The sequence below is a fragment of the Homalodisca vitripennis genome, chromosome 1 (assembly GCF_021130785.1).
Source record: "Homalodisca vitripennis isolate AUS2020 chromosome 1, UT_GWSS_2.1, whole genome shotgun sequence".
Lineage (NCBI taxonomy): Eukaryota > Metazoa > Arthropoda > Insecta > Hemiptera > Cicadellidae > Homalodisca > Homalodisca vitripennis.
The window spans coordinates 79840041-79852769 of NC_060207.1; the positions used below are offsets into that span (position 1 = coordinate 79840041).

General features: G+C 33.3%; 1 protein-coding gene across 4 annotated transcripts in view; it reads right to left on the reverse strand.

Annotated features, from left to right (window-relative positions):
• The window catches only part of LOC124365368 (A disintegrin and metalloproteinase with thrombospondin motifs 16), a 169582-nt gene that overhangs the window by 2831 nt on the left and 154022 nt on the right, over positions 1-12729 (reverse strand). For 3 of the 4 annotated variants that reach the window (XM_046821346.1, XM_046821356.1, XM_046821350.1), the window contains 6 exons: positions 10979-11105; positions 9202-9366; positions 7196-7322; positions 5851-5955; positions 5351-5502; positions 4110-4528 (listed from right to left, as the gene is read on the reverse strand). In XM_046821346.1, coding sequence (XP_046677302.1) covers positions 4110-4528; positions 5351-5502; positions 5851-5955; positions 7196-7322; positions 9202-9366; positions 10979-11105 — 1095 coding nt within the window. The remainder of the gene's footprint in view (positions 1-4109; positions 4529-5350; positions 5503-5850; positions 5956-7195; positions 7323-9201; positions 9367-10978; positions 11106-12729) is intronic. The other variant, XM_046821361.1, reaches the window with a different exon arrangement.

A 12729-nucleotide genomic window follows, 5' to 3' on the forward strand; every position in this document is an offset into this window, starting at 1 on the left:
TCCTCAGTCCTAGCTATTTCTCTTTAAATTTAGGTTAAAATTTTAAAAATCTATGTATTATTTCCAATTTTATCATTAGATTTTTTAATTATTATCAAATCCATTTTTTACTATTCATCTTATATTTTATGTAATTTGTTGAGGAAAGCCGATGGCTGGGCGATCTAAGATGTCAGAATCTGATCTGAGTTTAATATAGCAGCACTTTGGTACTTTATTTATAAAATCTAATCTGTTTGATAAAATCCTTGCACAGACTAAAGGCTCATGAGGATAGAACAAGAATGAAAAAGGGATGACCTTGTCTAATACAGAAAAGATATACATAATGACAATAAATAAGACTGAAGTAAATTTACTGATTTATTTAAGGTAGTTTTAAAATAACAATTGGTTTTCCTGGAAACTCTTATTTAAATTTGTTATAAAAAGCATATATTGATTTTAGAATTGGCCAAAGGTAGTTATATACTTGATTTCTAAATACATATGCTTTGAAATTTTATACGTATTGTAAATAATTTATAAATAAAATGCCATCCACGTTAAAAGTAACTAATATAGTTATGTATTTTGTATATTTTAAAATATACAGTTTTAAAAATGCTGAATATTTTTTCTCTTGTGTGTATTTTTTATGTTAAAGTACTCATATTTGCCCACGCAAAACAAGGTTTTCAATGTTTTTAAAATATCATTCCAAACTTGATGAACACTTTGGACCATGCTTGAATGTTATAAAGTTGCTCTGAGAAAAACTGAAAATGGATTAGTGTTAACAAACCTTTATGGGTCATTTTTGTTTACAATTTCTTGTAATTGCTAATGTTATAGGTTAGTTTGTATTCTGATGAAAGGAACAGATGTTATCTACATAAGACTACGTACACTATTAGTTGTCAAACAGCATTTAAAACTGTGAAAACTAGTAATAAATCCTACAAATCTAATTAAACAAAAACATTATTTAATTTTTAATACCTAAACAATATATTTTAATTAGTTTGGTAGTAGGAAAGTGACAAATTAGAGTAACCTGCCAACTCCAATAGTCCTGTACTCTCTTTCTTAATGTTTTGAGTAAAATATAAGTTTCATAATTTTGGCAGGCTCTTTTCTTGCATGATACGCATGCTTTAATTTATACACTGGGTAATTTTTTAATTTCATACGTACATCAGATACACCCACAGTTAATAAAAATGTTTACACTATGCCATTCAAACCAATATTTTCCTCCAACCTAAACATGTGTTATACAATTGGTACTTGATTTTACTCTGAATAAGTAATTTGGTTAGGTTAATTCACACAAAACATGCCAAGATGATTCATTATTAATTAAAGCAAGAGATGCAATCATGTTATGACATTAATTTTTGGATCCATATTGTAGTTAATCAGTACAGTGAATAAAATAATTCAATATAGGAACAGTATTGTGTTTCAAATGCTGTGTTACCAATTGAATAATGAAAATAAAAATGAAAGATTCAAAAGCAGAAATGGATCAAAACAGACTACATCTGTGTTGACTTGTAGTTTCAAGGCTTGTGATGTGCTCAATAATAATGTGATGTGATGTAATCAATAATGTTATTTATTAGAGTTTTATGTCATAAAGTTTGGACTTATGAATATTAAGTGTTTATAATAAAAACATAGAACTTTGTGCTACCCCGGTTTGGTTAAGGTATGTGCTGTGCTACTAATGAGATCTTAAAATTTATCATCAATTAGAGTTATGCAAGGATTTTAATTATATACTTCCTCTTAACCTTATTGCAACTATGCATTCTACACACTGATGTTGCTTTGTTTAGTAACACATTAGTACTAAGCAATGGCTAATAGAAATGTCTAGTGACAAAAACTAGCCTTATGGTTAAATTATTAAAAGGCACAGGTTTTAATATATACAATAAAAAAATCTGTCCATAAAGAGTAAAATAAAAAAATTAAAAGCCAAAACGAATTATAAATTGATTGGATCCAATTGTACTATCTATACATTAAAATGTTCTGTGGTACTGACAGTAGAGTAAATGATTATAATTCAATTAATTTAATTTAAAATACAGTGTATTGTTGTTGTTAAGTGATAAGGTTGTATTTTATTGGCAAGGCCCTTTTAACCTGTTGACGAGTGCGCGCACGGCATTTGCCGTGCCCCTATGACGGTCCATACTGAGTGACTCATTGACCAGTGACAGACTGTTAGGGAGTAAAAACAAAAAAAAAAACTTTTAAATGTTAATAAACTTGTTTATTATAGTTTAAATGTATATAAAAATACATTGTAGATTGTTAAAAGCAATATCCTTGTTTTAAAACTTTGCTAATATGTGATACTGCTCAAAACAAGGATATATACAAAGGGCGATCACATGTTGAACATTCATAGCTGGTTTCTTTTCTTCTTTGTCCAGTTCGAGTAGTGTGTTTGCATGCACACATAGCACTGCCTGAGTAATTTTCGCTTCTTTGGATTATTCTGGGGGAGTGGCCTTATAAAATGGCGACCTTGGAGGCGTAGCGGGTCTTGTGTCCCGCCTCCGTAAAATAGTTTTTTAAATTATCACCAGGTGCCACCACGATACAGGACTAGCAACGCTGTACAGAGACACTATTAGGAACAACTGAAAAGTTCCAAAAATCTCCACTAGACGTCACAGTAAGTCAGTGAGAACGAATTGACAGTCATTAGTCTGCAATGGAAAATGCCGTGCCTCCTCATACGGGACCAAACGGCAAATGCTGTGCGCACTCATTTGGGTATGTTTTGCTGCACTCGTCAACAGGTTAATTTCTTCTGATCCTGTTATCCTGACTCTGTTGTTATTGTTATAAACTGATGCATCATTGTTCATGATGACATATTAGTTTAGAATCTATTATCTAAATAACCACATCCTGTTTAGTTATGTTAAGTAGTCTTGCATCACACAAATATACATGCGTTAAGCTTAAAAATAAGAGAAATAGAATAGTTAATAACCATACTTAATCAATAGTTAGGACCAGTGGCATATCCAGGATACTACTTGGGAGAACCATCTTCTATTTTGAAGACAACAGGATTTTTTAACTTTACCACCATTCAGAGATACAGAAAATCAGTAACACAATAAGTCCGTCATCAAAAAGATATTTTAAAGTAAGAATTCTATATCATGACTGTAGAGAAAGGACGTAGTTCTATATGTATTCTAATTTATAATTAACATATTTAAAGTACATATTGTTTTTAAAATACAAATTTAATGTTAAATAAATGGGTAAATGGATTGGATGGAAGAAAAGTTTCTTCTCTTGTTTGTGTTCCATTTTACTTTTATTAGCCTATGTTTCTGTTTACTACGTAACTGTAGTCTGATTTGCCATATTTACTTATCTGATCTTGTATGGATAAACTTGTCTTCCCCAAATAACTTGAAATCTGGTTACTGGAGATGGAATAAATATCTCTAGACTTAAGTAGATCTAGGATGATTAATCAAGTAAATAATGGTTTTACATGTATTTCAGTTCTGATAATTCTGTTCCTCCAAAACAGTGTTTAATAATACAAAGGAGACAAACAGAACACAATACATTTACATTACATTTTTTGTAATAAGAGACATGCGTGTTGCTGAACCAAATGCAGTTCGGTGATTTTTGTTGCATATTTAGTGGAAATGAAAAATCAATATTAATCTGTCATTACCAAATCATTTGTTTTAATATTAAAGAATGAAAATACGTGAGATGTGAATGTATATTAAGGGTTATACTCTTGTAAGATCATTCTATTGCTTTATTATGGTGCTTGGCTCCCCTAGATCCCCTTCCTAGAATATGCCACTGGTTAAGACACATTTATATCAGATTGTGCACATAAGTGACAGAAGACAACTGGTTGTCAAAGAAATTCACTCTGGCCATAGTAACAGTTGCGGCATTACTGAAAGAGAATAAACAATAATTAATAGCAAGTTGTATATGATATGGTAAATATTAGCTTCAATTTTATGATCCGTCCATGAGTGTTATGTCAATGAAAAAGAATAGTTCTTGAAGGATCGAAAGTAGTCCAAGCATCTTCCTCTGAACACTTTATCACTTACCGGTGGGACTAGGAGGGTATGTCTTAGAACTGGTGTAGGGTTGGTATGGTTGCAGCGTGTATTTGTATGACTTTGTGTATGGTGTAGGGCTTGTGTATGGAGTGTAGCTATATTGGGACTTGGGCGTTGTGTACTTCTCAAAAGTCTTTGTTGTCTTAAAATACTGAGAGTTTGTATATTTCGACTTTCCAAAATCTGCAAAGTTGTACGGATTTTTTGTGGTTTTCAGATAGGGATTTTGGGCTGTGAAAGGTTTTACGGATAGATCGTTGCTGGGGTTCTGTGTTGTGTAGCCCCTGTAAGGGTCGTCATAGTAATTGTAAGTAGTGTAGTGTTGTGTGAAGGGATTTGTCGTCGTACTCGGATTGTATACAGACTCAGTAGTGCTGGCTGTTCTCCAAAACTCGTTCCATTCAGACCTAATTACATCCAATACATAATTTACAAAGTTTACATAGCACATACGAGAATTAGAATTTACACTTCATTCATGATTTAATTCTAGAATGTGACTTTGATTTGAAGTAAATGTAGATTGTAAATGGTAAATGGAGTTGAAGTTTTCCGATATTGTGTTTAATAGTAAGAATTGCTAAGTAATCACAGCTCAGAAGTGATGACGTTATTTTAGCGAATTCCAAACATTAAATTATTTATGCTGAATGTAGCTCAATTAATTCTATGCAACAGCCTTTTTAAAGTTTAGAGAAGCAGACAATATGGCCTATACTATGGACTTCACATTCAGTAATTTTAACATTTTAAAATACTACTTAAAATGTCTTTAAAATAATTGAGTCTAAAAATACACTAACTAAATGAGCTTAAAAACTGGAATTTCAGTATTTTAAAAGATCTATAAAATCTTTGCTTAAAAGATGATAAAATGATTTAAAATGAAATTAACTGTAAAATATTGAAATTGGATATTAGTATTTTAATATCAGGAGTTATGTTAAATAAGTTTGTTTTACTGCAGTATTTTATATTAAAATAGTTTCACAATAATTATTTTCTCAAGTGATTCACACCCTTAATTTACAGTTTATTTTTTGGACCTGGTCAACAACACATTAATACTTACTAAGGTATGTCCAAATTTAAATCATAAACTTTACTTTATAAATCTTACCAACACAGAACTTTTAACTGATTTGATGCAATTTCACAACACCCTTTCCTCTATTAAAAATACAAGAAATGGATTTTCTGTTGATAAACTTATTGGGGGATGGTGATACCTCTGTGTCGTGGAGTTGAGCAAGGAGTAGACCGGTCGGTTCTGAGTAGCAGCTGAGTTGACATCGTTCCGCCTCAGATAGGTCGGTGTGTTCTGCGAGTAATCAGGGATGATATTCTCATGTTCTGCCATACATCGGCCATTGCTACATACCTTGTGGATCAAACAGATATTTTAATTAATTAATGTATGAAAGATGTTTCTGTAATCTTTAGGGAGTTCAACTCAAAATAGATGTAACTACACACAGATGTGTGTAGTGTCATATGTCGAAAACATGTACATTTTATAGTAATAACTTTTGAATTATGTAAATATATCATTCATATCATCATTCATGTGATTGTAAATAAAACGAAACAACAGTGAGAAATCAACTGCTTCATTGCCAATTAGCCATTTAGAAAGTAAAAAAAAAACAAACATGTTTATGTGTGTTCCTGATGTCACATTACACTAATGTTCTTGTAACATATAACAATGACTCATGTAGTGTCTTACCGATCCATCACCGCAGGGAGATCCCTCAGCAGCAGGTCTGTACGCCACACAGTAGCCTGAGCCTGCATCGAAGCAGAACAGCTGTGCACAGACCCTGTCATCTTTCTGGAATCACAAACAAAAATTCAGTACATGAGTTATAAATAAAATAATTATAGTATAGTTTTTATGAAATTGTCCTGTTCAAAAATACAGTGCAGTAACACCATACATGTTGTATATATATTATCTAGTAACAATTTTAAAAAGTAAAGTGGTTATCTGGTATTTGATTTGTCTGCCTCAAGAAGTTAATGTATTTTGCAATAAATTAACAGACGTTATAAGTTTGCTGAACATTACATTTGGTACAACATTGAATTGATATATCACAAAAATGTGGCATTGTAACCTGTTAGGAGCTTTAATTTATTGATGTCTGGTGAAAGAATGAAGGGCTTAGTATAAACCCTAATAGTAGTGATTCCATTCACAAATAGGAGGAAGGTTAATTTAGAGGAACCAGAAGATATGTAATGAGTACAAAATGTTAGATATTTCAGAATAATGTTAGACCAGGTATCTTTTTTGAATTTAGCTAAGCCCACCCCAAGGGGTACTTGTGGCTTATGGAAGATTATTCTCAAAGATATGGGGAGATATGGTAAGTGCATAGTCAAAAACTATGATCACATAAGTAGCTGTGGTGTAATGGACTAAAGTAGAACAGACAAGTATAACCAGGAAATTACAGTTGCTACAGAGGCTGACAAGCCAGGTGTAAGTGGATTGATGAACTCATATTCTGAACTGATATTTTAGTCCATATTGGACTTCCTACCACTGGAGGCAGAAGTTAAAGTGATATTAAATTGATTAATAAAAGAGAAATAAGACCTCTTATCCAAAAATATTAAATGAAGTGTACTGTATGTATAATCAAAGACGTTAAGAAATTACACATGGTCTGTTGAAGAAAGACAGCTTGTATTTTACACAAGACTGTCCAGGTATCCCTGAAAAAATTATGGTGGATAGTATATGAGAAGAGAACACTAGAAAGTTGGGAAAAAATTACATTAATCTGCAACTTAAATGAAACTTATAATTTAATTGAGACAAAATACATTATAATATGGGCTATGGGCTGCAAGTCTTTACTTTCAGGAAATGAAGATGATTTTCTTACAAATAAAAATTAATGATGAATCCATTTAAAAAATTTTATATTAAAACCTTTTAAGATTTTTTTAAAAGCTGACTATGATTTGTTGGAAATATAATAATTATGATGACTTTCAAAGTTTGCAATCTGAAAAATGATTGAATAAATTATGAACAGTTTGCACAGTAAAGAAATACTCACAAAGCAGGCGCTTGTGCCTCTGTCCTTGCGACACTGAGCATCCAGAGTGAGCAGCTTCCCAGGCAGCACTCTTGGTAACGACTCATCCTCGTGTGGTGAATTGTACAGGCAAGTTGCTGTATCTCCACTAAAACAAGTATTAGCATGAGTAGTACATTAGTGTAAAGTAATTGAAATCAAATGGCAAGTTGCTACACTCATGGTGATATTGGCATGACTTCCAGTTTCAACCAAAGGTTAAAAATCCTTACATAATGTGATTGAAAACAATGTAACAGTGTAGACAAAAGTTTATGTTGCAATTTCAATTCTACTACAATAATTAAAAAATTGCATGATCTGATGTATCCATCTTGATGCTTCCAATGAGCAACTTGTGGCTAACTCCCTGCACCGTGCATCTGTGTCTTTTCCACCCCTAAACAACAATGTACAAATAGAAAAAGTGTTTCTAAAAATGTTGAATGTTGAAAATTTCTGATAATTTTACTTATATGAATTATAACTTCTCTAAACAACTGTGCAATGATATCACAAATTCAACTACTCTACATAACTATAAACCATAAATATTTTTAAAACTTGATTTTGCATGTGCAAGGATTTTGAAAATAATTATTTTATATACGAGGGTCTTCCAGAAAGTAAAGAACGTTTTGTTATAAGTCAATAAAAACAAAAGATAAGAGCATGAAAATTTATTTATAAATACTTATAAACTTACTCTATTTTTCTACAAAATCGCCGGAACTGTCAAGACACTTGTTGTAGCGTGGCACCAGTTTTTCTATACCGACGTTATACTGTTCTGCCGCCAAGGAATGAAGCCACGTTTTTACTCCTTCTTTGAGGTCTTCGTCACCCAAAAAGTTTTTTCCGCCTAAAAACACTTTCAACTTTGGAAACAAGTGATAGTAACTCGGAGCCAGATCTGGACTATACGGAGGGTGTCCGAAGATTTGCCATTTGAAAGAATTGAGTTCTGCTTTGGTTCGTGCACTGCAATGAGGCCGAGCATTGTCGTGGATCAGCACCACTTTCGACGACAGCATTCCGCGTCGTTTGTTCTGAATAGCGCGGCGAAGCCGATGCAAGGTCTCGATGTAGGCCTCTGAATTGATTGTTTCGCTTCTCGGCATGAACTCCACATGGATTAGGCCTTTTCGGTCCCAAAAAACTGTTGCCATCAATTTCCTGGTGTTCAAATTTGGTTTTTCTTTCCTGTTTTTTGTTGGTGAATTCGAGTGATGCCATTCCATTGACTGGAGCTTTGTTTCCGGGGTTCGATAGGAAACCCAAGTTTCGTCACCCGTTACGATGCGGTCAAGAAACGCATCACCTTCTTCGTCATACTGAGTCAAAAACTCAAGAGCTGCTCCCATCCGTTTAGTCTTGTGGACATCAGTAAGAATCTTAGGCACCCAACGAGCACACATTTTCTGATAACCAAGACGTTCAGTCACTATTTCGTGCAAAAGCGACCTTGAAATTTGTGGAAAAAAATTCCACTAGACCACTCAAAGTGAAACGACGGTTTTGTTGAATTTTTCCATCAACTTTCGCTGTCAACTCGTCAGTAACGAGTGACGGCCTTCCACTTCGTTCCTCGTCGTGCACATTAGTTCGACCTTCCTTAAATTGAATGCACCATTTTCTCACTGATGACTCGTTCATCGCATTGTCACCGTAAACTGCCTTAATTTGCCTATAAATTTCAATAGGTCGAACATTCGGTGCATTCAGAAACCGTATCACACTACGCAGTTCACACTTGGCGGGATTTTCAATTAACGCCGCCATTTTAAACTTTCACAGGAGACGTAAACGTGACCTCACGGTACCGCTACTCAGCTCACACTGAGGCAGAAGGTGTGGCTAACGAACAAGCTATCTACCGCGGTGGTGGGGGAACTGCGCCGCCCGTGATGCGCAATCGTTCTTTACTTTCTGGAAGACCCTCGTAATTACAAAATATCCCTTAAGATAATCAAGCAATAAGGACTTACTTGAGGAAATGGTGGAAGGATGCCACACTGCAAGGAGACCAACGGAACCCCTTCTCTGTATGTCTCAGGTCACTCATGATGTAGCCATCCTCCCAGCGGCATTTCTCCGCCCCAGGCCCGCCTAAGTATGTGGGAGATGGGGAGCCATCATGCACCGCTCCGAGTCTACATAACAAGCATCAAAATATCACTTCCTCCACTCTTTCTCTAACTTCATGTATTGTGTTGGTTTTGCTTCTAATGATATACCATGTTATTATAACCATTTTAAAGCAAAAGATGAATAATATTTTTAACATCACAATTTCATCTCCACAATTATTTATGCTCAGTGCATGATTGAATTTCCTAACCTAATAGTTTTAAAGAATGTTCATAAAAACATCTAAAATTAAATGACAAGGACGTGTTTCCTGAATGGAAGAGTTTAAATGCCTATAACCAATAGGAGAAGAGCCAAGCAGAGAAGGAGATAGGAACAGGATATGGAAGTAGACTTAAGAAGAATGGTCATTAGGAACTGGAGATAATAATATTCTGTGACACTTGTGAAAGTAGTCACATATTGACACATGCAAATTATAACCCTGTGATTAAATTTTAATTACTGGGTAAGTTTTGTTCCGTAGCAAAATTTATCTACCAATCACTTATAGGAAAACACTAAATTAATGATATTTTTTCCATCATAAATATATAAGAGTAGTAAAAACAAGTGGAATATCGTGAAAGACTCTGAAGTATCACTTGCTACTCTCATAACAAGTTTAAAAGGTATGATTAAGAAAAAATTATCTATATATATATATAAATGAATGTTTGTCCTTTATAGACTCAGAAACTATTTGACCGATCATTATAAAAATTTGTATGTATATGTATTTTTCCACGTAGAAGGTTTATATGCTATACCCATTGATGTAACTCACCACCAGGAGGCGCTGCAAAATATATAAGTTATCAAAGCGCCTGCACATTGTAAACTACAGTTACGAGATAGTTGTGTATAATAACCACACACTATGTGAAGGCGCTAAGTTTTTATGGATATTTGTCTTTCAAATGAATTTCTGTTTGGCCTTATACCTTGAATGTTAGACCACTTTATTATTAAGTACATGTACGTGTACAATGGCTATAAACATACACTTTTGGCAGATTTTCTTGATAGTGTCAACAAGGTAAACTCTACATCGGTGTTGACAATATAATTCACTTGAACCAGAAGTGCTCATACACGAGCAAAGCTTACAAAAAGCGTGCGAAGCCGCGGAGAACAGCTAGTAACTTATAAAAAACTTGGATAGTTTGCATATAATCCAATCTTAATTTTGTTTGTTTGTTTCCTTCTTATACTGACTGTATTGGGTAACATACTTATTGTACTCATTTTAAATTATTTAAATATTTTTAATATTAATAAAAACATTTATCACTGTAATAAATGTTATACATTACTATAAGTATATACAAAAAAACTCTATAACTTTTTATTGTCCTTATAAATTGAAATTGATTGATGTAATACGTTACTAATTTAAAACCATTTGTTGATTTAAATAGTTTTGATTTTTTAAGTGGAATGGTAAACAGTTTTTTTTTATTAAATCTTTGGAACTGAGTACAAAATTAAGTTTTATACTGAATTAAGGTTGGAGGATTAAATAAGGTTTACAAGTCCAACCTCTTTTGCATCTTAAAATTTTTTTTTATATTTAAAACTTGGTCTCACCTTATATCTGCTGACACTACCTATTTCATTTTCTCTATTACTTACAAATGACCGACTTCATGAGCTGCAACGATGATGCCTGAAAATCCACCGGTGTCCTCAATTATGGCAACACTGTTCACTTTCTCTAACCTCTTGTTCACTACACAGGCTCCTCCCACGTAGGCAAAACCTACAACGGCAGGCACCAGGTCACAGGTTAGGTTTGGAAATACAAAATAAACATCATTGATATTGAGTCTTCATTTTATACAGTAAAACAATTCCTCGTTATTAGAATTTTAGTTGCTCAAATTCATTTTAGTATTACATTGTTGTAATTGTGTAAAATGTACAACATATTTAATTTTTGATAAATCTCAGACCCAAAATAAAACGTTATAATAGAGTATCAACAGAGTGTTATTGCATGACAAACAAATAAACGGATGGGCAAATATCAAATTTTTTAATCCCAAAATCAATAGTATTCTTTGGACCAAGAAGAAATAATCAGTATACACCAATTTTCAAGCCTCTATGAAATTCTTATCAAGAATTTTCATCAGATGAACAGACAGATAGGTGGACTGCTTATGGCAATTTTGACACAAAATGTAAAAAGTTCTCCCTTTGACCAAGAAGAACCTATATTCTAAGTTTCTAGTCTCTAAGATTTCTAAAAAGAGTGATTACACAGAACAGGCAGACAGACAGACAGAATGTTATTTGACGTTTTGACTCTAAAATCAATAAGGCTTCCTCCATTAACAAGGGGAGCCTGTGCTGTAAGTTTTGTCTCTAGAGTGTTTCTATTAAGAGTTCTCTCACAGACAGATGAACAGATAGATGGACAACAAGATTTCAAGAAGGTCCTGGCTGTAAAACGATCTTGAGTTTCCTCCATAAGAACAATGTTAAATGTCCTTAATTTTTATCATAGCAATACTGGAGATTTAATCATATAAAGAATATGCATTCAAATGCTTTTTAGTTGTTTTTTTGTGAACTGTATACTTTTTTAATATTTAAACAATGAGGTGCAACAAATTTATTTATAACACACAAAAATATTTTAAAAACAGCGTTTGGATATGTATTCATTTTATATTTTAAAAGCAAACATTTCCCATAATGTCATGATAAGAAATAAGGTAATTTCATTACAGCTGGTTTTAAATACAAGGGTCATTCTGAAAGTTTGAGATACTGGCAGAGAGTGCATTCTGCAATAATCTTATAATTCTTATTTCATTGTCTGAGCACCTATCAGCACCTGATAACTTGGGTTCATCAGTGTACATGTATGGTCTGTTCAGAAAGATGAAATTCATTCAGTCATGAGTTATCAAGAGAGCATTTGTGGGTTATGATTTTAAAGTCGATTTGTCTCTAAAAGAGTGTATTGAATGTTTCAACATTGCCTTTGGATCTGAAACACCATCCTGTTCCACTGTATTTAGTTGGTATCCAGAATTTCGAAGTGGTAATAATTCACTTCAATATGACGAATTGTTCAGGAAAAACACACTTAAGAGAACCTTGATCAGGAGTGCGCTATAATCCAAGAGGACAGACAATGCACTTATTTAATGATTGAAGCTTTCCTAGGGTTAGACGTATTACAGCGCGAATAATATTGCATGAGCGTTTAAAAGTTAAGAAAATGTTTGACGATTTGACAGACAAGCAAAAAACTGAGCGTGTGAAAATCAGCCAGCAAATCCTCCAGCTGCTTAGTAATATTGGTTATCAGATTATTTCCAACACTGTCACTGGTGAGGAGATGTACATACCATTTTATGACATTCCAAATT